A 27747-nucleotide genomic window follows, 5' to 3' on the forward strand; every position below is an offset into this window, starting at 1 on the left:
GGAAAACAAATTTAATCTAAGAAGAAGAGAAAAAAAAGACACTTGCTGTAAATGACAAATAATAAATAATTCAAATATAACTGTAAAAAAAAAAAAAAAAAAAAAAAAATTGTAAAAGAAGGAAACAGATAAGGACAAAAAACAAAAATAAATAAATAAATAAATAAACGAAAGAAAAATAACATATACAATAGAGATTAAATTGGACGCGCATGCGCAAAGGTCGATACGATGAGGAAACAAGTAGCGCGGGTAGGTTCGAAATGTGTAAAAGTTGAATTGGTCAGTAACGTACCTGCCGGTGTCAGGAGCACGACTCTTCAATTCGTAATACATAAAATCTTTCGTAGTAGTTGACAGAAGTGACAGTGCTTGTTCAAAATCGTCATCACCAAATCCATGTTGATCATTCGTATCGATATCATTAAGAGCAGCGAGATCGAATCCCATATCGATACCAGATTCATCCATTCTAAGATCCAAGATGGAGGGAAACAAAATTCAAAGAAATAATAAAAAAAAAAAAAACAAAAGGAAAGAAAATTAACAAAAAAAAAACTGCAACAAAACTCTCTTCTTTTCCGATTGTTATTTTTGTTTTGTTTTTCACTTTACAGCTGGTTTTTCTTAAAGAAACTTTCTTTTTCTTCGTACACAAAGTTATACTTGACGTGTATATATATAGATATATGTTTCTCTTTCTCTTTCTCTTTCTTGCTGTTAAAGACACGTTTCCTCCTTTCGAAAACTATCGTTCCATCTCTCTCCTCTTCATCTTCGTTACTTTCTCTCTACCATCCTCGTTTCCCTCTCTTTCTCCACACACTCTCTCTCCCTCTCTTCTTCTCTTATTAATAATTTCGTATGTCAATCTTCTTCTCTGTTGCACAAATCAACATGGCGCCGATACTTTTTTCGTACACCAATAATGAAATTTTTAATAAGATCTACCAACGAAGTATGTGTATGTGTGTGTATGTATCGTAACTATGAAAAAGGTGGGGAACAAAAAAAAACAAATAATTTCAAACAAAACAAAAAAATAAATATTAGAAAGTAATGCAATATAAACAAATAAAAAACGCGAATAATAATAATAATACACACAACGTGTGCAAATTAAAACAACGTAGAGGAAAGAGACCGGATTGGGAATACGTGGTAGGGGGAGGGGAGTGGGGGCGGGAGAACGGGGGCGTTAAGGGAAAGAAGCAAAAAAAAAATATTGTACGAATAAATAAAAAAAAATAAAAATAAAAATAAAAACAAATAAAATAAAACAAAAAAGAAAAATGAGAGAGAGGACGAACGTGGAAGCAAAAAAAAAAAAATTTGGGTGCAACTGTGTGAACACGGCAGACTTCCCAGTCCCGCGGGATGTCGCGAATCGCGATCACTGAGCGCGCGCGTGTGCGCGCTGCTAGCGCGCAGTGCGATGCGAAGCGCAGTTCGCCACTCGCACGCGCAAGTCGCTGCTGACGACACGACGACGACTATACGTCCAATGGTAAGTACGAGTGAGCGAGAGAGTGCACGAGTGAGAGGAAGAGAGAGGGGAAACTATACACCAATTATAAGGAGTGGGGGGTAACCGATACCAGTTCGCTCGGGCGCGCGCGCACACCGATATATAAACCGCACAAGTATATATATATATATATATATATATATATACATACATATGCATTTAACGCAACTGACAGACAGTTATAGAGTGAGGGAGATAGAATGATCAAAAATATAATAAAGAGAGACAGACGAATAAATCTTGCGTTTTATTATACTCGGGATAAGAATAACGAATGAAGATGCAATGGAGTAGTAAACCAGTGAAATTAATATTAACTAGAAATATGATTAAGAAAATTATTTAAATACATTGTGAGTAATATGTGTTTCTTTTATGAATTTATTTATATATTTCATTATTAAATAGAAATAATAAACTTATTAAATAATTGATAATAAAGATTGAAATAATAAAGCAACAAACTCATAAGTATCGCGAATTAGTAACGCGCATGCGCTAAAAACTACTGTACTCTCGTTTGCCTTAACTATCTCCATCTAGCAGTATTAGACGTACTAGTCTCATTCTTTCTCTCTCACTCTCACATTGTACAATTATATTCTACAATAATTATTGTAAATAGAAATTATTCGAAACTTTGGATAACAAAATTGTTAGAAAAATAATATAATTATAAATAAAATATGTTCATCTTGAATACAGTTTGAAATAAATGTGATGTTTTAAATAAATATTGTCTAAAAAAAAAATACTTGTGTGCATTGTATCCTATCTTATTCTCATAAATGCATTTATCTAAATTCTAATTTTTATTCAATAATAAATCAAACTCGTTAAAAATATCATTTCATTGATTATACATTTCAATACGATTATGCACAAAATGTATAAAAATAATTAAAAATAATATTGCAAAAGATATTGCACATAATTTTGGATGCAATTTAAAAAAAAAAAAAAAAGGAAACCCCAATTTTAAAAACGAGTATTAAAATTTGTTAAAAACATTCAAATATATCTCGATCAAACGAGATGCTTATCGTATCAACCTGCCAGATAACGATAATGAATGCAACAAATTTGAAAACCACCGATACTTTTATTTAAACTGACGTCTTTTCACTTATTAATCAATGTGTTGCACAAAAATAAAAAAAACAAATAAAGGAGGCGAAGAAAAGGAAAAAAAAATATAAATTCACGACACGATCGATGGAACATGAAAATTGTATCGCTAACGAATACGTGCTTACAAAAAAAGACAATTCGTCCTTACCTTTACTCGTTTCACATTGGTATATATATATATATATATATATATACAAGGTGTCCCAATTTTTTTTCCACAAAATTTTACCACCAATATTCTATAAATAAAAATAAGCTAAAAATTTTATACACAATTGTAGTCACTTAAATTCTTTTTTAATTGCAAAAAATATTGAATGAAAACAAATTGGGATGTTTCATCGATGAATTTTTATTTATAAACAAAAAAAAAAAAACTTTTATCAAATGAATTTTTTTGTATTTATTAAAATATAATGGTAAAATTTTTGTGGATAAAACTGCAACACCTTGTATATAAAATTTATATATATATATGCCTTGTTGGTAACACGCAAGTAAAATATTGAAACTAACGAAAAGAAACGTAAATTATTACTCGGAAAATAAAAAAAATAAATAACAAAAAACGATGATGCACTCTTCTGGATGCTAAAAGGACCGTGGCAATGTTTCTCTTTCAATTTAGTTTTTTTTTTCTTATTCCGTTTTTTTTTCTCTTATCTTCATCATCATCTTGCAAAACCTGACTGACAAATTGAAGCAATATTGCATCTTTATAAATACAATTGTTTCTTTTTTTTCCTCAACTTTTTGAGTGATAAAAATTTTGTATAAAATAAATAAGTAAATAAATAAATAATTATATACAAAATGAGAAATTTTTGATGTGTAAATTATAAAATTACATAACTTAAGAATCAAATTAAAATACGAATACAATAAATGAAATATTGCAAATGTTGTAATATTTATTAAAATTTCCATACATATACGTTTGAATGTTTAATAAATTACGAACGATACGATGGTGTAATTTAATAATTCTTGCTGAAACATCAAATTTTTAAACTGACCGACAGTAAAATAACATATTGAAATTTAATTCAGTTGATCTTATACAACATTACAACGATGATTCGTTTACGATGGATTTTGTGTTTTTCATATTTCTTAGCAATACTATTACAACAAGTGAAAGGATACCAATTATTTGGTAACAATTACAAACAATTACCACCAAAGTTTTCCAACAAACTTGACGACTATTGGCGAGCTTACAAGGTAAACAAATCTTCGATAAAAATTTCTACAAAAAAAAAAAAAAAAAAAAAAAAAACAAATTAAACAGAAAATTACTAAAATATATGCACGAATGTCTGACAAATATAAAAAAAAAAAACTTCCTAATACGCACATAGTTAGTTAATTAAACATTAAATATAGATTCACAATTACTTCCACCAATAAAATATAAATAAAAATTTGTAATATTTCTTATTGACAAAAAAAAAGAATTGATGTGAACGATCGTTAATCCTGACAAAACAGGCACACTTCAACAAGACATACAGCGGAAATCTCGAGAACGCGAGACGAATCAAGTGGGAAGAAAATCTCGTGAAGATTTACGAACACAATTTAATGGCTGCTGCGGGACACCACGGTTACACGTTACGAGACAACCATATCGCAGATCTGAGCACTCAACAGTACGTACGAGAAATGGTTGGTAAGAATTTTTTTTAAACCTTATACAATAGATAAACAAATTAGTTATACCGTATTTGACAATAATTATCTTTGATAATAATATATAACATTTTTTCTAAAACAAAAAGTTCCCATGTAATATAAAAAAATAAACACACAAATTGGTATCTTATGTTTTCTATATTTAATTTGTCATATAAAATTAACCCCCATATTTTCTAAGTTAATTTGTATCACCAATTTTTAAAACACCTTGTATAATTTGTATTAAAATTTATTTATTTATTATATTTTTATTCAATTTATTTCTATACAAATTATATTCTATATTTTATATTTAATTTATTATATAAACTCAACCCCCATATTCTCTGATTAACTGGTACTACCAACTTTAAAAATCCCTTATATAACATTTATTAAAATCTATTTATTATAAATTTAATTCCATACAAATGGATATTCTATATTTTCTATTTAATTTGTTATATAAACTCAACCCCCATATTCTCTGATTAAACTTGTATCACCAATCTTTAGAACACCTTATACAATTTTTATTAAAATCTTTTTTATTATAAATTCTTTTTTCTATATTTTATGAGCATATATATGTTATTAATACTTTACACATTATATATGCATATTCACATTGTAAATTTTATACATATATATAGTATTGAAGAATCATGTTGGATATATATATATATATATATGATCGTCATTAATATTATAAAACTTGGCATGATCGTGTACGGCTTGTTATCATGTACAACAGGCTCTATAAATTATTCATAGAGTAAAGAACTAAACCGAGATAGCTTATTTAGGAAGCATCCATAAATTTCGTGCTTCGTGTTATTACACCTTTCTCACATTCGTGATAATGGAAACGTAGAGAGATGAGAACGAGAACGTTAAGACAATCTATCGATCGAACGATATTTACACACACACACACACATACATATATAACTTATATTCTTTTAAATATATGTAAATCTTCGATTACGTGATAACGTGTTTAAGACTTTCTTAAATCTTACGATTAAGTTTCTTACTGTATTAAATATTTATATAGATACATATATATATATAGATATTTTATTTAAATGAGAGTATTTTCAAATACTATTATTAGAAAAGTAATCTAATATAATTATTTGAATTAATTACAATCTATTATTATTATTGTATATTGTTAAAATAAATAATAAAAGTAATTGAAATTATCAAAAGTAATTTTAACGAAATATTGACATATATTTAAGATTATTCATTTTGTCATACATATATACATACATAGTTATATGAATAGTTATATATAAGTTTGATTTTTATTTTTTTTTTGTTCCCTATTAGTCGCCTCTTACGACAAGCAGGGATTACTGAGGGGGTATTCTTACCCGCCTCCTCACGGGAATTATTTATTATTAATGTAATAAATATATTATAATATTAAATTATATATATATATATATATATATATATATATATATATATATATATAAAATATAAAAAAAAAATTTTTTTAAATATAAAATAAAATTAAAATATATATTAAATTAAAAAAATATTAATTAAAAATATATATATATAAAAGTTCAGTGTCACATACATGGTTTTACAACCATTATTATTTATTCATATCAAAATTTTAATAATTCGAAATAAAATCAAAGTGTTTTTTTTTTAATCTTTTTATTTACTTTTCTTTTTTTTTTTGTTCTTCTTTGTGGTTTAAAAATTGTGTAGGTAAAATTAAGACCAAGTAGAAGAAGACGTGTGTCCGATGACGACGAATTGGTTTCATCAGCCTTTAACGATCCAAAACTTGTACCATCTCACTTGGATTGGCGAGAACGTGGCTTTGTGACGAAACCAGTGAATCAAATGAAATGTGGAAGCTGTTATGCATATTCAATAGCTGGCACGATAGAGGGCCAATTATTTAAACAGACTGGCATGCTAATACCATTGAGCGAACAGCAATTGGTTGATTGCAGTACGATCACTGGGAATATTGGTTGTAACGGGGGTTCCCTTAGGAATACCTTGAGATATCTTGAGAAATCTAAAGGAATTATGCGTCAGGATACTTATCCTTACAAGGGTAAAGTAAGTGTCCATTATCCACTCTTTTTTTTTTTTGTTATATTTTATTTTTCTTAAATAAATTATTAATTAATTATTTTTCGTATTATTAAAATAAACCCATTGCTAACTAACTAATTGTACAATTTTTAAGGTTTAATATTTAATTGGTGAAAGATTTTTTTTAATTATTATTATTATTATTATTATTATTATTGTGTAGTACTTAAGATATATTGTATAATATAATATAATATCTAATAATACATGTAGGGGGGCCTTCGGGGTAAACACCCTAAAAGGGTATACCTGAAATGAACTTCTTATCTATAATATCTAATAATATAATATAATATAAATATAGTAATAATAATAAAAATTTAATAATAAATACAATAAATAAATAAAATAATATTAGTATAATAATATAAATAAAAATAATATAATATAATATAATATAATATCTAATAATAATATTATAATAATAAATAAATAAAAATATTATAATAATAATAATAATATAATAGCATAAAAATAAAAATAATATAGTATGATATAATAATTGTGCAACTTGTAAGAATAAAAAAAAATAATAATAATTACACGAACAATTACCTACGTAATAAAAAATAATTGAAATTTATTGCAGGAGAAAATCAAAGAATAAAGTTAATAAAAAAAATTGTGTAAGATTTTTCTATTTAAAATATATTAAATAAAATATATTCTCTTCCTTTCGTATTTTATTTAGCAAGGTCAATGTAAATTCGTAAAGGATCAAAGTATCGTTAACATAACATCGTGGGCAGTTTTACCAGCACGTGACGAAAAAGCATTGCAAGTGGCTGTTGCAACGATTGGTCCAGTAGCAGCATCAATAAATGCGAACCCAAAGACCTTCCAGCTTTATCAGTGAGTAAATTATATATTTTCGAATTTATCTTTTCATTCGAAGTTGAAAGTCCCTAAGAGTTAATAAAATATATTCTGCGTATTAATTCATACCTATTAATAATTCCTATTTTACAATAAGAAATAAAAAATACACACACACACACACAGACAGAAATCTATTCTTTAAATAAAAAAAAAATAAAAACTATTTTGATATTTCAATATTTCATTTTATCACAATAAATTATTTTTTTTTTATTAATATTTATTAAAACAATATAATCTTACATTTTATGTTCTAATTAAATATTTATTTAAAGGTATAATTTATAAATAAAATTATTAATTAAATATTGTTATTAGTTAAAAATTAATTTTAATACTATAATTATTATTAAAAATTATTTATAATTATTTATCGTGTTATTAATTAAATGTAAATTTTAATACTACTAAAATACTATAATATAAATATTATTTATAAAAATATAATTATATTAATAATTATTTATAATCTTATTTATATATCTGTGTTATTAATTAAATTAATACTACGATTATACGAATTAAAATAAAAATAAATAATCGTAATGTTATATAATTTCTTATCATAATATTATATATAAAAATTTGAATGAATTCGAACACTATTCAGATAAATCGTAAGATAATTTTAGAAATAATTAAAAAAAACAATACTTTAAATATATAACACAACATATAATTTTATATAAATATTGACCCACATTTTTTTCAAATATATTTATGTTAATAAATAATTGTTAAATTATTTAATAATATACACAATTTCTAATTAAATTGAAACACAACTGGATTATACTATCAAACATAACTCATTGACCGTAGTCAATGATAATAATATTAATAATAATAATAATAATAATAATGATGATACTAATAAAAAAAAAATCAATTTCTTTATTTCGTTCTTTACTTACTTTTATATTTACGCAATAATTTCATCGTTGGTGGTCGTATATTAATAATTATTTTAAATGAAATAATCAATTAACTTTTTATAGTACTTCATATATCATAATGTATCATAATTTCTTTTTTTTTGGAAGAACGTGACCTTTATCACGAACCGCGTAACGTTTCTCATTTCTTTTTTATTTATTTTTTTTGTTTTTTTTTGGTAATATTTAAAATACATAAATAACGTCTCGAAAATCTTTGGAACAAAAATAAAACAAAAACAAAAAAAGTACTACGATTAATTTCTTAACGATAACCTTGGGGAAAAAATAAAAATATGGCAAAAAATAAAACTAATCTTCACGACGAGTAATACTCAAAGTCATCGAACTTCTCTTTCATTTCCAAGAAATCAAATTTGCATTCTCGTTGCATTGTCTATTTTATTCCAAAACATTTATGCATACTGTAAGATTATTTTTTTATATTTTTTTTTATGTCTTGTATTGGATATATAAAAGAATACATACAGATATTATTATTATTATTATTATTTATATTGAAATATTACGTGTTATATATAAAATGATATTATTTAAATTTGTTTCATAATAAAAATTGTTTCTTCAATTTAAAATGAAACACATAAAAGTAAAACATTTGTTAATATTAATGTTATTGTTATCTATGTTTAAATAATAAAAAATAATAAATTTTTACAGTCAAGGCGTTTATGATGACGTTGCATGTTCCTCGGATATTGTAAATCATGCTATACTAATCGTTGGATATACCCCAACTGAGTGGATTTTGAAGAATTGGTGGGGTGAACATTGGGGTGAGGGTGGTTACATGAGATTGGCAAGACACAAAAATCGTTGCGGAATTGCTAATTATGCTGCTTATGCCAAAATTGAATAATATATTACTTGTATATTTTATTGACCAATTAAAGAAATAAGAAAAAAAAATAAAACATGAATAAATTGATATGACAACAAATTTTAGTATTACTATTATTTATGGTAGCTTAATTATTAAATTATTAATTAAATAATTACTTAAATTATTGCTAAAATAATTACTAAAATATTACTATAATAATTACCATTTTTAATTAATTCATTATTACTAAAATAATTACTATTTTTAATTACTAAACTATTACTAAAATAATTACTATTTTTAATAATACTATATCAAGTATTATTAAATTTATTTTAATTATTATTAAAAAAAAAAAAAAACAATTAACTATATTACCATTACACTATATCCAACAATTATTATTATTCCATTCCTACTATCAATTTTCTTTTAATTATTATACATAAACTAATCTTGAATATTTATTAGAAAATAAAAAAGAAAAACAAATTTATATTAATTATTTAAAATTTAATTTAATAACATGTAAAATATATTATTGATTTGTATTGAAACGAAACTTTTTTGTTGAATATAACTAAAAAAAAATAAACTAAAAGAAAATAAATTTTTTTTTTTTTTTAAAGTTGTAATACAAGTTACGTAATACGATTTATAGATAGTATGACGTTGGATGAAAATAATTCGTTATTCAGAAAGTTACATTATCCTGAAATATGTGTACACATTCGCGTTACCTTGGATGCTCTTAAGGGAGTACGTCCATAAGGACGAATAAATTCTCTTTTTCTCTGAGCACACAACCTTTCTCCACAACCTTTCTCCACAACCTTTCTCCACAACCCTTCCTTTCCTTCCTACGTGTAGCCTAAGGATAAATTGGACAATGAGACTATGAAAGCTTAGTATACCCAGTGTCTCATATTCAAACAATTTATACAGAAATATATTTCATCCTATTTTTTATATTTTTAAATAATAAATTTTACTAACAACATTTTTATATTACATTTTACGTATTTTATTTTATTTTATTTGGTTTTTTTTTTTTTTAGAGAGATAGGAATATATAATAATAAATTTATTTTATTGATAATCGATATTTAAAGTTTAACAAAAGTTGTAAGGAATATTAATACGAATTCAACGAATACCAACAATGTATATTTATATTTTAATGTTTAATCAAGTTATAATAATTTGAAGTTTGTACAATTGTACGTAATTTCTATTGATACATATTTTATTTCAAACCATTCGATAAGTATTCATTTTATCAATCAATATTTTTATACAACGTATACCTAATCACTTTAATCACTTATTCACCTTAATGATAAAAAAAATTCAATCAAAAAACTAATAACAATAATATTACAAAAATATTCAAATAATTCCAAAAACAAAAACAAAAAATACCTAACGAACGTTTATTTTTCTTTTCCTCTTATTGTTAGTAAAAGAAAAAAAGAAAAAAAAAAAGACAAAAAGTTATTAGAGAGATAATTTAATCAGTAAAACACATTCTTCTCTTTTATCTGTGCCGACTAACCACGAAACTTTGACGAAATTCAAAACTTATTTCAAACAAGACCCTTCCCTTCCCTTCCTTTTGCCTCTCCCAACCAATCCAGCGAACCACTTATACAAAATAATCTAAATGAATTATAAAGAATTAAAAGAAGAAAAAAAACCCGAGTTCACAAATAATACTAATCAAAAATAAAAAATAAAAAATAAAAAAATAAAAATAAATAAGTGAGAAATGATTCAGTATTATTAACGAGTCAACGAACCGCGCGCACAATGCTTGCGCAATTTCCGCGTATCGAACGAACCACCAAACAAAGATACATTTTATATATATATATATAAAATATATATTTATATTCTATATTTATATATTTATATAGCATATACTTTCAATATATATATATATGGTATGCATGTACTTTTAATAATATTATAATTATTTATTTATATAGTATATTAAAGTATATATTATATACTTTATATAAAATAAAATTATATATATAAATTTATTATTAATTATTAGATAAAATAAAAATTAATAATATATAAAAATATATATACATATATATGTTATACATATACTTTTATATATATATATTATAATATGTATAATGTTTATATATATATATATATATCTACTCCTACGAAATTTCTGCCACAACTGCATTCGTCGAGATAATTTTCGTAGAGAATACTCAACTTTCTCTCTCTCTCTCTCTCTCTCTCTCTCTCTCTCTCTCTCTTTCTCTCTCTCTCTCTCTTTCTCTTTCTCTTATTTTCTCTCTCTCTCTCATTTTCTGTTTCTATCTCTATCTTTATTTCACTTACATTCTCTATTGTATCTATCTCTCATTCCGCGGTTCTTCTTTCTCTCTCTGTCTCATTTTTTCCTTTTTCTTTTTCCTCCTACTCCCCCTCCCACCTCCACCACCACCCCCTGTCTCTTTCTGTAGGAAACTGGTTAGCACAGTGGAATAAAAGCAACGGAGAGTTTCAACTTGCGCAAATATTAAATCGTAAATCATGTTAATCGAGAAGCCGGGCCGTCCGGGCCGGCCTGGCCCGGCCCGGTCGGAATGCAAATGGTTTTATTAAATTGTCCAAAGTTAACGTTGCTTATCCTCCTCCTGGCCCACTAGATTTTATGGAAATATCAAGGAGAGAAAGCCTAAAGAAAATAATAATAATATAAGATAAAGAATTAAGAGAGAGAAGGAGAAAGAGTAAAGTGCACTAAACAAAATTCATCTTGTTAAAATAAATATATATATTTTGGTATGTTAAAACAATGTTAGTATGTTAAAACAACGTTGGTATGTTAAAACAACGAATTTTATAATTTTAATTTATTTTCTTAATTTTAATTTATATTTTTAATTTTATATTATATTATTAATTTTAATTTATATTTTTAATTTTATATTATATTATTAATTTTAATTTATATTTTTAATTTTATATTATATTATTAATTTTAATTTATATTTTTAATTTATATTCGTATTTTATTTTGTGAATTTATTTATTTATTTATTTATCAATTTAATTATTATATTTTAATTTATTATAAATTAAGTTTTATTTTCTCTCTCGTATTTTTTAAATGAATAAAAAAGAAACAAACTTTTTACATACGATTCAATATGTATATATATATAAATGTTTGTATGTGTATAGATGTGGGTGTTGTTAGGGAATACAAACGTATGTTTACGTTATAATATATTCTTATCATCGTGTTCGTAAATAGTCAGCTATTATTCTTTCTGACCGATTAAAACTTAAATCTGGCAATGTAAGAGGAGAATTGTGTGCTAAAACTTACTATGTGTAAACAACACAAATATTTTCACGTTGTTTTTAAAACGAATGTAAAAGTGATTTCACTTTTCACTTATAATTCTGTTCCTTTGTTTTCTTATAATTTTTTTATTTCATTTACTGTTATCTGTCAAGAATTTTAACGTTTTTATATGCACGTTGTTTTTCTACTGATTTAGAAATCCCCCAATAGTAATTAATAATAAAAATAATACATATAAGTTTAACGTACGATTAATGAAATTGCAGGACAATAACCTTTTTTTTCCTCTTAACTTATCATTAACAACGAAAATTACAATAAAATAAGTGAGAAAATATAATTGTGTATATATATTTATATTTTATTAATTTAATATAATTAAATATTAAAATTTTTAATTTTCTTTTATTAGAATTTTATTAGAATTTTATTTAATATATAATAATGTTAATAATTTATATATTCTAGATGTGATAAAATAACCAAAAATAATATAAAAAATTGGCACTCATATTCTTTACATGCCTACACCACTTTTTTTTCGTTAATAACGCTTTTATTCATTTCTTTTGCTTTTTCTTTTCTAATTCATTCATCAAATCAAACTTATTAAACAAAATCTACATTAATAAAATAATTCACACGAGATAAAAAATTACAAATATTTACCTCCCCCTCCCCCAAAAAAGAAAAAAGAAAAATAATAATTAAATATCACGATACAAATAAATGATGAAATAATTGCTAAAAATTATGTTAAGATTTTGAAAAGTATAAATTTATAAAATTAGTACAATGACCCCTCCCCCCAACATATGTAAGAAGCGTGTGAATATCTGACTAATTTCTAAAAAAACCATCATCATCATCATCATCAACATCATAATTATAGTTATCATTATAATTACCGTATAACCAATCAATATAATCTCAGTTTATTGGTTTTATAAATGACATGGAATTCCAGTTGTGTGAAGAAGTCGGCGGCATGTTTGTGGCGCGTGCTTTGCTTTCGTTGATATCAGTACTATCCGTCTTCGTCCAATCGGCAGTTGCTTTGACTGTATGAGGGTCAAAGTTCATATTACTTGCTTTACAGTCAACTATACATCATTGGACCAACCAGTTAAGATTCACCTCCAGTCTTCACGCGTACGCGTTACCCGGAACATTCGCGAAAAAAGTTTATGGAAAAAAGGTTTTCTTTTCTTCTTTTCTTAACATACGAACAATTTTCATCAGTTTTTTTATTTATACTCATTTTGACATTTAAAAAAAAATTTCTCAAAATATTTATAAATATAATTTAATTATTATTGAACAATTTGATTTATTTTTTGTATTCCTTTAAATCTTAATTGTTTGTATGATTTATAATTCTCTATGAAAAGGATCAAGTTGATTGAAAATTTATATCTGGAAATAAATATCTGGATCGATGAGTATTCAAAATTATTTGAAAAATTTGATCGAGTGGAAGGAAAGTATTTTAATTATGATGATATTGGTACGTTATCCTTCTTGAACATTGTATTATTATTGTTAAAAGGTGTGTGATTCAAACAATTTCAATTGGTTCATTCCTATTATTAATTAAACGTGAAATAAAGAAAAATAGTGATAGAAGAAAGAAGTAAAAAACAAAGAAGTAGAAGAAGAAGAAGAAGAAGAAATAAAAAGAAAAAGAAGAAAAACCAACCCACCACACACTCAAAAACTGAAATAAAAAAAAAAAGATGCGATTTGTTATTTTATTACCCCTACTATATCTTGTACCAACTATATCAATAGGGACTGACTGGCCTAGGGTCAGTAATCCCTTGATGAGCGTTTGGAAATCACTGTACCCACAACAACCCACTCAAACAACTACTACGACAAATTCCTTGGAATCAAATGCTGCTAGTGGTATTGGTGTTGGTGGTGTTGGATGTCAGGATTGTACTCAAAACAAGGTGGTTGTTGTCAACGATCAAAATCCTATACAAACAGTATTGAGGGTAGAATACGTTAAGCAACAGATCCTAAAGAAATTGAGGCTTTCTAAGCCTCCGGATGTGTCGATATCGTTGTCGACCTTGCCGAAGCCATTGATAAACGGCAACGTGCTCGAACTTCGACCCGGCATGCCACTTGAACCGGAAAAATCGGCCGAAAGTTTTTATGGTAAAACCGATCAAATCGTCGTCTTTCCAAACGAAGGTAACACTTTTTCCTTTCACTTTACTTTTTTTCTTTTATTATTAAGAATTATTAATAATTATTTAATTATTATCTATATATATATATATATATATATATATATATATATATATATATTGCGTTTCTTATTAATTATTGTCATTTGAAAATTACTATTTTATTCCTAGCTAGTTTAATATATTACAATTGATAAAACACAAATTTATATTAGATAAATTTTTGTATCTTTGATTATAATTTTTTAATTTACTAAATCATTTTTTATACAATAATTATTACTATAAGACACAATTTAGACTCATTAATAAACATTTTTATATTCCATATTATTTATTAAAAACAATTTAACATTCAACGTTTTTTCAGTTTCTGTTTCTTTTGTTTTTGAAAGATAAAATTTCACAGATGATAAACAGCATTTATTCGAAACACGATTTAACATAACCTTCAGAAAAAAAAAATATTTACGCGTTTTATAAAAAGATACAAACACGATTTGTCTAAAAAAAAAAAAAAAGAAACAAAAAAAATACGAATAATACGAGAATTTAGTAATTATGAATGAAATTTAAAAAGATTTATATTAGTATTCATGGTAAAACTTTTTAATAATGTAAAAATAGAGAGAAATGCATATACCCCTCAACATTGTAAAATATGTATACGTGCATTAGGTTTTTTAATTGCTGCTGTATGTTAAAAGTTTGTTACAAAAAAAAAAAAAGAAAAAAAAAGGAGAGAAAAAAAACGTTATTTAGTTTAGTCAAAAAACAAAAGAAGAATCTATTAATACCTCTTTAGTCAGTGTATACAATTCAAAAAGCTATGCAACAGGTCCCCATACACTAGGATTAATATATATATATATATATATATATATATGTAAAATCTAATTTGCTTGCACCCTTCTCGACCCCCTACCACCCACCCCTTCTCTCACCTCGTTCTCTTTCTATATATATATATATATCTTGTTTCAATTCACTATCCTCTTCGTCAAGAGAAATCAATGATATTTAATTAATTGCTACCACGATTCTAATTACTGTAAAACTTTAATAGAACATAAATGGAATCTAACGGGCCGCAAAAACCTGTCCTTTTGTATTATTTGATGGTATGACAGATAACGAACAAAGCTTATACATTTTATCTATATATATATATATACTTTTATTTATAATAATTATAATATATATAATATAGCATATTTTATATATGTATTTATTTATAATACATATAATATATATTTGTATGATTATTATAATTATATATTAAAAACTATAATACAACTTTTTATATAATATAAATTTATATTATATAACTATAAATTAATTATATATAATATACTATTAATTTATAATATAATATAATAGTATTTATATATATATAGAATTTATTAAAAAAAACTAATATAACTTTTTATATTATATAAATTTCTATTACAATTATAAATTAATTATATATAATATATTATATATAAATTAATTATAATATATATTTATAAAAGAAGTATATAACAAGTGTTATATTTAAAAGGAGATAATTACTTGAATCATCTTATCTATAATCTCATTCATATATATTTACAATATAAATTTACAACAATTTGATAATTTATATTAACACTTTGACTTATTACAACTGAATAATACAAAACTTGGTCAAACTTTAAAATATACTATATTTTAATTTAAACGATCGTAATTGTTATAACATTTTATTATGTTGCTAAAAACATATCCTATAGATGCAATTGAATTTAATAAATATTACCTTGACTTGTAAATAATAAATATTTATTGGATGTTTATTGAATTGTAATCGTAATAGAGAAGAAACTTAAACTGACACATACTATAACCTTGTTTAATAATTTATCGTATGATCATATCGATTGACTTCCTGCAATTGCAATTCTAGAGAAGATTTTTTTTCTAATTCATAAATATTATTATACAAACAACGTAATTGGGATGGAATTCTTATCAAACGGAAGGAAACTGACCTATCGTCACTTAAATATGCTTTTACAACCTTGGAAACTAAAGAGCCAAGAGCCTTGTTCGATAAAAAAAAAAATATATATATATATATATAAGAATAAAATCGATACAAGAGATTTCATCATCGTATTCGCAAATATTCGTAAACACATATATTAAAAGAAGCGACATAAAAAAAAAAAAAGAATGATCTAAATGGATGACCGAGAGTATATAAGATAATCAAATTTATCGAGTGTTAACATGAATCAAGTGACTAAAAATTTGATTAAATAACAATTTTTATACTTATTTATGTTTATTCTCAAATACACAGAATCTTTGTCAATTTGAGATTCTATTTTTTAACAACAACAACAACTTATTTCTATATCAATTACATAAAAAGAAATAATTTTTTTTTTCTTCGATAAACGTATATAACATAACACACTCGTAAAAATAATATTTTAATGAAATTAATATAATTCTATATATACACTCTTTAATATATTTTAATTACATTATTTTAGTATATAATATATATATATAATTTATAATATTACTATTGTATATATAAAACACCGGTTCATTATAAAAGAAATAATTAACAAGGATAGATATAGAAATAATATTAATAATAAATATTTATTAACATAATTAACATTATATATATATATATATATATATATATATATATATATATAATAAATTAATTTTATTAATATAATAATAATTTAATATAATTTAAATTATTAGTATATCATATGTATGTATAATTTATAACATTACTATAACATAAAACACCGAATCATTACAAAAAAAAAAATAATAACAAAATAAAACAAATATAATTACACAATTATCGATATAGAAATAATGTTATATTAATTAACATAATTAACATATATATATATATATATAAAATAAATTTATTTAATTAATATAATATAATAATTTATGTAATGTTACCATACATTCTTGATATATCTAATTTCTAATCATATTTTAAAAATGTCCCTAGACGACTTAGTTGTCAAACTCATCTCCTAGTACAATTTGTTAAATTCTTTGAAAATCTTATGGGGATTTTGGTTAAAACACGAGATAAAACACAAAAGGGATTCTACCTTGTAGTAAGCTTTTGTAGAGAAACTTTAGGTAAGGAAATAATTCGATTTAAGCAAATGGTGGACGGCATTGGTCGAAATCAGCTGCTGTTACTAGTGTAACACAACTCTCGCGATCCTTTTCTCTTTATTATCTAACTTTAGGTTGAAATTCGGCAAACGACCGATTCGCTAACAAAGACTAAAGGAAAGTATCTCTCTCTCTCTCTCTCTCTCTCTCTCTCCCTCTCTCTCTCTCTTTCTCTCTTATATATATAAATGTGTGTAAGGCAAAAGTTTGGCCTCGTTAACCTCGCTACCCGATTTCAAATTCGAGAAGAACAATCCTAGAGCTAAATTATACCGAACACGGTCGTCTAGCCCACTGAACCGGAAGTATTCATCGTCCCTATCAAACACTATACTATACTAGACACCAATGAATGTCACACACCTTTTACTCATTTTATTTTATTTTAGTTCTTTACTCTTTCTTTTGTTTTTTTGTTTTTTTTTTTTATTTGTATAATACTAATCGATTTTTTATTTTTATTCGTTATATTATTTTACATACACACACACATACACATATTCATTATAATTATATTCAATTTTATATTCATTTATTATATTTATTTTTATATTCATTTATATATTCATTTTTATATTTATTTATTTATTATATAATTAAAATAATTTTGTATCACGTTATTAAACATAAGCAAAAGTTAATCATCCTAAAATTACCCATGAAAAATTTGCAATGACATAATTAGTAGTAAGTACTGACAAAACAAAACAAAATAAAACAAAAAAAGAAAGCCAAAAAATGCAATTAATCTCAAAAAAAAATTACGCATCTTCCGACATAATTCTAATCTCCAGAAAAAATAGAAAAAGAGATCTCCTTGAATGGCAGATAAACATTGTACGATCTCAATTTCTCAGAAGAAGAACTTATAATATATTTATTGCATCTTTGATAATTATCATGCTACTTTAACGTCCAAGTTCTATCTTTAGAAAAAAAAAAATAATAATAAAAAAAAAAACAAACAAAAATGCAACGATGCTGTAATACGCTCAGGGTCCATTAAAATGCGTACTTGTCGTTGAGAATTGTGATTCGGTGCTGTAATTTCGCGTTAATTTTCTCTCGAATACATCTACACCTACATATTTACCTTATATACTAAATATATATATATATATATATATATATATAATTATTATATATTAAATTTTATATATATATATATTATATTTATAAATGTATTAAATTATTATTTATTTTATTAATTAATTATATAAATTTATATAATTATTAATTCTAAATTTATATTATATTATAATTTTAAATATATATATATAAATATAATAAAATAATAACAAAATAATAATATAATATAAAATTTATATAAATGTAAATTGTATAAAAGTATCTATAAAATATATCTCTATTTATATACGACTACACATAATATTAAATATATATTTGTGTCTATGTGTACCTTATATACTATAATATATATAAACACCTACAACCACACATAAAATTTATATAAATGTTATATATGAATGTATATAATGTTAAATGTGTATGTATATATGCGTGTATAAATGGGTGTATAAATGTGTGTGTGTGTGTGTATGTATGGATGTATAGATTGTAACATGAAATGGCTCAGTGGGTTTCAGTGTTTGCATCGTCGTGGAAAATTTGAAATTCATGGTCCGCGTTGCTACGTTACTGGGGAGTGGACTCTTCACGACGACGTCATTGTTACTTGTCCTCATTTATACCTTTTTATTTTTTTTCATTTTTTCCCCTCCTACCCACCCACCCCCCATCACACCTCTCTTTGCACCCCCTTTTTTTCTTCCCTTTTTTCACGGTTAAAAGAAAGACCAGAAAGAGAGAAAGAGAGAGAGAGAGAGAGAGAGAGACAGTGAGAATGATGCAATTATGCAATATTCATATCCCTCTAACTGCATTCTTCTTCGTATAAATGAAAAAAAAAATGTACAAAAAAAAAGGAAAGATGACAGAGACATTTGAAGAAATAGTAATATATTTGATTTCAAATATTATTGAAAATTATTTCAAAGTTTTTTGATTAATTATTTCAATTATTTCTCTCTCTCTCTCTCTCTCTTTCAACTTTATCAAATATATTTTATTATTGTATTTGTTTAATTTGGTAATATCTGTGATCATTTATTTAAGATATATAAATAAAATAAATAAAATAAAATAATTAATTTAATAATATTTAATATATTAATTATTAAAAGATATATATTTTTAATATATTATTAAATTATATAAATATTATATAAAATTTTATTTTATAATATTATATGTATATATATTATTTTTCTTTAATATATAAAATAATAGATAAAATAATATATATTTTAATATATATATATATAATATATGGATTAATTAAAAAAATTCTAATAAACTATTATTAAAATAATTGAGAGACAATTAATAAAATAAAATTAATTCTGCAATCGATATGATGATAAATAATTAATTACAAAGTTTTGCATTTTTTCTTTTCTAATTATATAATTAATAATTAATTATAATCATTTTACGTAAGATCGCATCTACGAAAATAGATCAAATTAGAATAACAAAGTTTCTGTTTTAAGCTCAAAAAATAGATTGTCGACTGATATTAGCTTATCTCTCTTTCTCTCTCTCTCTCTCTCTCTCTCTTTATTATTTTTTCCAATCTTTAAAAATACGATAAGAAACATACCACGACTAAACATAGTTGCAAGACAAAAAAAGAAGAAAAAGAAAATAAAAAAAACAAAAGAAATTTACAATTAAAGAATACAAAATGAAAACTCAAATAGAAAAATGTAAAACTAACTGAGGGGGTGGTGAGTAAGGAAAGAGGAAATGTAATTGCAATAATTTTTCCTATACTACTACGATTTAAACGCGTGTTGCATGTTACGTATTTGCGTAGAATGATTCATTCTTCGAATAGTTGTAAACAATCTAAATCATTTAATTCTATTTATACCAATTTAGAATTGTATAATACTTATTTTCTACATTTGTAATTCAAAAATATATTTTGTAATACTTAAACATATTTATACGTATATGTGTTGTAACGATAATTATAACAATTTATTAAATCACAAAATATCGAACGATATATTTTATAATATAATTTATAATTATAATAAATTATAAATAATTGTCAAATAATTATTTATATATAATTAAAAATTTTTAATATTATAATAAAATTTAATATATATATATATATATATAAATTATATTATATATAATTATTAGAAAAATATTATCAATTATTTAATTTAATAAAATAACTTTTAGGATACCAACACCCCTCTACCCATTTCCCCCTTTACCCCTTAACCCCTTTTCTACCCCCATATAATTATTCATATTCAATATGTCATAAACTATTTTACTCTATGTTCATGATATAAATCTATTTAATCTCTGTTAGGAAAAAGAAGAAATTTATTAACGGTAATCGATTTTTCCCCTATCCTTCTCCTACTCCTTACCCCTATAGAAAAAAAAAATTTAGATTGATCTGATTTCTATTCTAATGTGAAGGGCATGTATCAGTGTAAATAGAGATTCTGCATATTCGAAGAGAAAGAAGAAGAAAAAATAGAAAAAGGGAATAAGTGAGAGAGAGAGAAAGAGATAAAAAGATGAGTTTGAAATGATCGATGACCCTCGACTGACACACTATTGCCAATGCATTGCCATATTTCATACACACACATATGTTTAACTACATACTCGTTCAGGACAAACGCATAAGCTCATACACGTACGGATTTCAAATAGAAATCTATCAATTTTCTCATATTTAAGATTATTAATTTTGTCATAAATATACACATACATAGTCATATGAATAATTATGGATATATATTATGCACATAGGTTTGATTTTTATTTATTTTTTTTGTTCCCTATTAGTCGCCTCTTACGACAAGCAGGGATTACTGAGGGGGTATTCTTACCCGCCCCCTCACGGGAATTATTTACTATTAATGTAATAAATATATTATAATATTAAATTAAATGATAAATATTATTAATTAAATTAAATTATATATAAATTAAAATATATATATATATATATAAATATATAAAATGTATTATTAAATTTATATATATATATAATTAATTAATTATAATTTAATAGTATTTATGTATTATTTTAATGAATAAAATATTATATAAATTTAATAATTAATTAATATATAATTTATGTATTATTAAATTTAAATTAATATATAAAATATATCTCTATATATATATATAAAAAAATTTAGTCACATTATTAGTTTCCAATGATGTTCAAAACCCCTGAACCGATCTTAATATAAATCTCTTAGAATTATATTAAATAAACATTTTTAAAAATAAAATCTTTAATATAAAATACAAAAGGATGGTTTCTCGAATGACATATTAGTGGTTGGCCAACATTGATACTAAATTAGTTTGTAACAAGATCGCCACGAGAAGATGCGTGCTCGTTATACCTCGACAAAGGTAATTGGATATTTTCACCTGACATTTAAGTTCAAACAAAAGAGATGGGTCAGTTTAATACATCCTTGAGAACGAATTAATCATTTTCTCCCTACTTCTCATTCCCAACCCCACCTTTATCACCCAGTGATAATTTTTAAATAAAAATTATTACAGATCTAAATTACATTGGATTATTTCAACAAATAATATTCCTAATTTATTTTCTTTTGATTTTTCTTTTTATTTCTTGTAATATTTAAAACTTTAAACTTAAAACTTAAAACTTAAAAATGTTATCATCGTTGCAATTTTGCAATGATCAAAATTAATGATCATAATAATTAATTATTTATTTATTTATTTAGTTTTCTGTTTTTTTGTTTTTTTTTGCAGGAATAGCAGATTCAAAAAAATGCCGACAAAGTTCGAATCACCTGACAGGTTTCAGTCCAGCTGCCTGTTTTACGTTTTACCTGTCGAACGAAATGCAATACGTTGATGTAACTTCGGCAGAACTTTGGTTTTACAAAGAGTACGATGAAAACGACGACTTAAATCAAACTTTTGTCTTATCGGAATTGGATCATTGGGACAAAAGTGAAAGATTCGAAAAGAACAATATTATGGCTATTTTCGACACCGATATTGGAGGTAAAAACAAATCAATAATTAATATTAAACATTTTATTATTATTATTATTATTATTATTATTATTATTATTATTATTATTATTAAATCACGTGGAGAATATAATTTAGAAAATTTAGTATTTGAAAAACTAATTCAAATTATTCTCTGAATATTTATTACAAAAAACTTTCTAAATTTTTATTTATTTTATTATTTTTAATATTTTCTATATTTTTTATTATTATTTTATATTATTATTATATATATATAATAAATAGATTTATTAACTTTATATATATTTTTATTTTTTAATTATTACTAAATATATATGTGTATTTATATAAATATATATATGTAATATAATAATAAAATATTAAAAATATATATATTAAATTAAATTACAATAATACATATGTAATATCATATCTAAAATAATTAATTAAAGATTTACTATTATAAAATATTTATACTCATACCTATATATATTTTTAAATACTACATAATTATGCAAATATGCAATAAAAACATTTGTAATATTATTACATATGTATAATTAGTAACTTTGTAGAAATATAATCTCATAAACACACACAGATTAACAAAAAATGCGTAAGAAAGATATAATGAAAAAACCAGTGACCTTTTTAAACAAAGTATTATCACACACACAAGCATGATTCGTATAATAATATTTCTTTTGAAATACATATATATATATATATATATATATATACACAAACCGATTAAGATATTAAAACCATCACAACAACAAGTTAGTTTAAGGCAGATTTACCTAACGATCGGACTTTAGACTTTAGAAGAAAAGTAACACGGATAAAAAAAATAAAAACAATAAAAATAAAAAATATATATATATATATATATATATATTACCATTGCGTTGATATTCTCGTATCGTGTTATTATACGACCGTATTTAATGACTATAGTTTGTCACGTATGCCAGATGTATTATATTTACTCGTTAAAAGGACTTTGCTTTCAATAGGGGGGAGGAAAACTGAATAAACTTATATGCATGCAATTAATATCTATCATTTTATACTTTGAACGTCAATTATGCATGATTAATACAAAGAATAATAGAAATCAATTAAATTTCAATAATACATGTGAATTCAAATTATTTCTTTTGGAAGAATATAAACAAAACACAATTGTGTGTGTGTGTATCGGATTATTTTATTTATTTATTATATATATTTTTTTTATTTTTTTTAATTAATCATTGATCAATTGTATGATATGTAATATAATTAAATAAAATATAATCTAATAATAATAATTAATATATTATATAATATAATGAAATTATATTAAATTATATAAATTATTTATTATTTTATTACTATATTATATATGTTATTTAAATTATATATTATAATTATATTATATCTTTCATTACCTATAACATATCACCTAACATTAAAACAATACTTTTATCCATCGTATGCACTTTAAAAACGAAAACATACAATTTTATCTTTTATCTTTTACTCCTATCTTAGCCATCCCCAACCTCTCTAAGTAGATAATTAGAAATCCTAATGGAGAAAACGTGTAGAAAAGTAAGAAAGTAGTTCATAGTACTAACAAAAAAAAACAAAATAACAAAAAAACAAATAAAAAAAAAAGCAGAAGATAAAAGAAGGAATAGATGGAAGAAAAGGTTCTACGTGTTTCACAATCTTGTTGTTGTTTTTTCTATCTTTTGATTACTTTCTTTTCTTTTCTTTTCTTTTCTTTTCTTTTCTTTTTTAGAGGGTTGGGTAAAGACGGACGTGGGTTTTACGGTGAGAAAGTGGGTGGAAAAACATCAGTTGAACCACGCGATGCAAATAGCCTGCAGCACCTGTTCAATCGATCGTGACACTGCACCTGTATCAATCGAACAAACGTTAAAACCCTTTTTGGTGATACACACGTCACCATTGCCACAAGAAAACAGGCCCAAAAGAAATTCTAATTGTATGCCAAAAATGAAGGAATGTTGTCGCGACGAATTGTTCATCGACTTTCAAGATATCGGTTGGGGTGATTGGATATTACATCCTAGCGGTTATCATGCATATTTTTGCAGGGGTTCATGCACCTCGGTAGCATCCTTGACGTTAAGTGGATCACATTATAACAACGTTATCAGGGTTAGTAATTTATTTTATTTATTATTTTATATATTTATTGCTTGCGTTAATGTTTCTATTCTATTCATTTTTCGTATTCGTCTTTGTTCATATTTAATTTATATTCATTACTTGAATATTAAATACTGTTAGTGTATCACAACTATAACGACATTATTAGGGTTAGTAATTTTTTATATTAATTTTTATTTTATTTATTTATTTATATTTATTATATATTTATTGCTTATACTTTAATGTTTCTATACTATTCATTTTTGTAATACATTTTTCGTATTCGTGTGTTTGTTTTTATTTAATTTATATTTATTACTTGTGAATATGTTACTAAATACTGTTTTCAATTGCAATCATTTATTTTTCATAAATTCTTAAATTAATCATTTTTTAGTTATTGCATTTTTTTTATTATCTTTATTTTTACCTTTATTGTTTTCTGTTTCAAAAATTTAATTTAATTAAATTCATATTTTTATTATATCTTTCTACCTTTTTTTTTAACATCACTAAAATACTATTCAATTCTCAAAGAATTGTAAAGAATTTATTTTATGATTAAGTAACAATATTAAAAAGTAACATCAAAAAGATATTTCACGAATTGACGTAAAAAGAAAAAGAATTCTGCAGATAAAACTTTTTTTCACAAAGTATAATAAAACCATATATATAAAAATATATATATATATGTGTGTGTGTGTATATACGCAATGCATCTAATGTATATGCAATATCATGAACGTTTCTTAGTAGCATTAATTGTTAATAAAAGTCGTTTGAAGAAAAGTACGAGTAACCTTATAACTGACTATACTATAATGTGGGCAATATAGTTTGCAACTCGTAACGATAATAGCAAGCTAAGACTCCATTATCTTGGAACATAAAACTCTGTTATATACGTCAAGTCCTTCTATCCTTCGTAATATCTAATAAGATGGAAAAAGATAACTATCTGAAAACATTTAATTAACATTTTTTTTTTCCAAAGTAAAAAATAAAAAAGCAAAGATAATATTCTTGTCAACCCTTTAAAACGACACCCTTAGTTTGAACATAAATAAAAATGAATAATATATAAATATAAAATATCATATATATATATATATAACATAACTATATTAAAATATTTGAAAACATTAATTAAAATATCATATATAATATAATTTAATATAAAATATAAAAATATCATATATCAAATTTATTTTTTCTTCTCTTGATAATTTAATAAAATAAAAATAACACCATTATCGTTTCAACTTACACCATATAAATTAATCAATTCTTTCTAAAAAAAAAGTAATTTAAATAAATCTTTAACGTAAATTTGAATAATATTCAGAAATTAAATTTTAAAATAAAAAAAAATGAAACAAATAACAAAATTTAATAGAAACATTGTCTATTAACTGTCTAAAATTGTCTATTAAATATGAATAAATATAACATCAGGAAAATGTAACAATTTTGTTATTTAAATATCATAAATTTGCAATTATGTTCATTATAAGGTTAAATTCCTTTCTAAAAATTCCATCAAAATTCGCAAAAAAAAAAAAAAGAAATAAAAAATCATTGTCTAGTTAAAACAAAAAATATGAACAAAATAAAAATGCATGTATATACATATATATATATATTCTGGGTTATTACAGAAATGGAATCTGGTGCATCGCGAAGATGAGATTGTACCGTGTTGTTCGCCAACTCAATTTTCACCGATGCAATTACTATACATCGACACTAACAGCACAATAAAACAGAAGACATTGCCTAACATGGTGGTAGAAGCTTGTGGTTGTATGTGACAATAACTTTTTTTTTGTCGTCCAAACGAAGACAACGAAAAAATGAAAATACAAAGAAGAAGAAGAAGAAGAAGAAAAATCAAATTGATATGGACACCATTTAAAAACTTTTAAGTTTATATTAGTTGTGCTTTGAAAATACGCACACACAACACACAGATAGGCGAATTTTGTATACAAAGACATTCTTCAATTTTATTTATTCTTATATTTTATTTTTATGTTTTTTTTTTCAAACGAGAACTCTTTTTCGTACAGGTAAACATCGAATTAAAAATTAAATAAAACAGGTATATATATTTATATAGTATATATATATATGTATGTATATATGTGTGTAAATTTTTTATTTTTTATTTTTCACTGAAGTTATTGATTTCTTTTTTTTTTTTTTTTTGATGATGATATTTATTTTAAATATATTATATATATATATATATATATTGTAAATTAATTATATTATATTGTAATTAAATATATATAAATGTAATGAGAGTAAGAATTCGTAAGAATGATTAAAATTCATCTTCGAAATGAAATATACGTTTGTTAAGTAAAATCGAGAATGCTAGCAACGGAGCCATGGGAAATTAGTAGACAAAATTAACATGGCAGATATGAGAGGGAGAGAGAGAGAGAGAGAGAGAAAGAGAGAAAGAGAGAAAGAAGAATGTACGATATATATATATATATTAATCAAGAATTTCGTTACGCCATATTATAGCGACCTATGGTGGAAGATAAGTAAGGAAAGTAAATCCTATGGGATTGAGAGAAGTTTAAGCATAGCTTTGATGAGAAAACATTTCTTTGTTATATTATCCC

The 27747-nt window shown here is 23.9% G+C and overlaps 2 protein-coding genes across 3 annotated transcripts; both read left to right on the forward strand.

The window, feature by feature from the left end:
• The first annotated feature begins 471 nt into the window (after nucleotides 1–471).
• CtsL4 (Cathepsin L4) lies at nucleotides 472–9236 on the forward strand. 2 transcript variants are annotated; one of them, XM_089178658.1, is made up of 6 exons: nucleotides 472–998; nucleotides 3777–3883; nucleotides 4151–4327; nucleotides 6068–6430; nucleotides 7158–7318; nucleotides 8962–9236. In XM_089178658.1, the coding sequence occupies exons 1-6, from the start codon at nucleotides 929–931 to the stop codon at nucleotides 9158–9160; spliced, it is 1077 nt and encodes a 358-aa protein (XP_089034784.1). In that variant the 5' UTR covers nucleotides 472–928; the 3' UTR covers nucleotides 9161–9236. The 2 variants fall into 2 exon arrangements, with proteins under 2 accessions (XP_089034784.1, XP_089034785.1); XM_089178659.1 differs by lacking the exon at nucleotides 472–998 and having other exon boundaries at nucleotides 3009–3883.
• A 4356-nt stretch (nucleotides 9237–13592) lies between these two features.
• daw (activin beta chain dawdle) lies at nucleotides 13593–27699 on the forward strand. The gene is made up of 4 exons (XM_015332642.2): nucleotides 13593–14666; nucleotides 22712–22969; nucleotides 24732–25114; nucleotides 26770–27699. The coding sequence occupies exons 1-4, from the start codon at nucleotides 14201–14203 to the stop codon at nucleotides 26920–26922; spliced, it is 1260 nt and encodes a 419-aa protein (XP_015188128.1). The 5' UTR covers nucleotides 13593–14200; the 3' UTR covers nucleotides 26923–27699.
• The last annotated feature ends 48 nt before the right edge of the window (nucleotides 27700–27747 follow it).

This window comes from Polistes dominula, unplaced genomic scaffold, assembly GCF_049000335.1.
Source record: "Polistes dominula isolate Pdom_NZ unplaced genomic scaffold, Pdom_raw_medaka contig_11, whole genome shotgun sequence".
Taxonomy (NCBI): Eukaryota; Metazoa; Arthropoda; class Insecta; order Hymenoptera; family Vespidae; genus Polistes; species Polistes dominula.

What these genes read in the sequence shown, in the direction of transcription:
- CtsL4 (XM_089178658.1), top strand. Translation starts at nt 929, where the DNA reads ATGAAATTTTTAATAAGATCTACCAACGAAGTATGTGTATGTGTGTGT. An exon ending in GTATCGTAACTATGAAAAAG is followed by an intron (nt 999 to 3,776) that starts GTGGGGAACAAA and finishes CATATTTCTTAG; the next exon opens with CAATACTATTACAACAAGTG. An exon ending in CTTATCCTTACAAGGGTAAA is followed by an intron (nt 6,431 to 7,157) that starts GTAAGTGTCCAT and finishes TATTTTATTTAG; the next exon opens with CAAGGTCAATGTAAATTCGT.
- daw (XM_015332642.2), top strand. Translation starts at nt 14,201, where the DNA reads ATGCGATTTGTTATTTTATTACCCCTACTATATCTTGTACCAACTATA. An exon ending in TTTCGACACCGATATTGGAG is followed by an intron (nt 22,970 to 24,731) that starts GTAAAAACAAAT and finishes TTTCTTTTTTAG; the next exon opens with AGGGTTGGGTAAAGACGGAC. An exon ending in ATTATAACAACGTTATCAGG is followed by an intron (nt 25,115 to 26,769) that starts GTTAGTAATTTA and finishes GGGTTATTACAG; the next exon opens with AAATGGAATCTGGTGCATCG.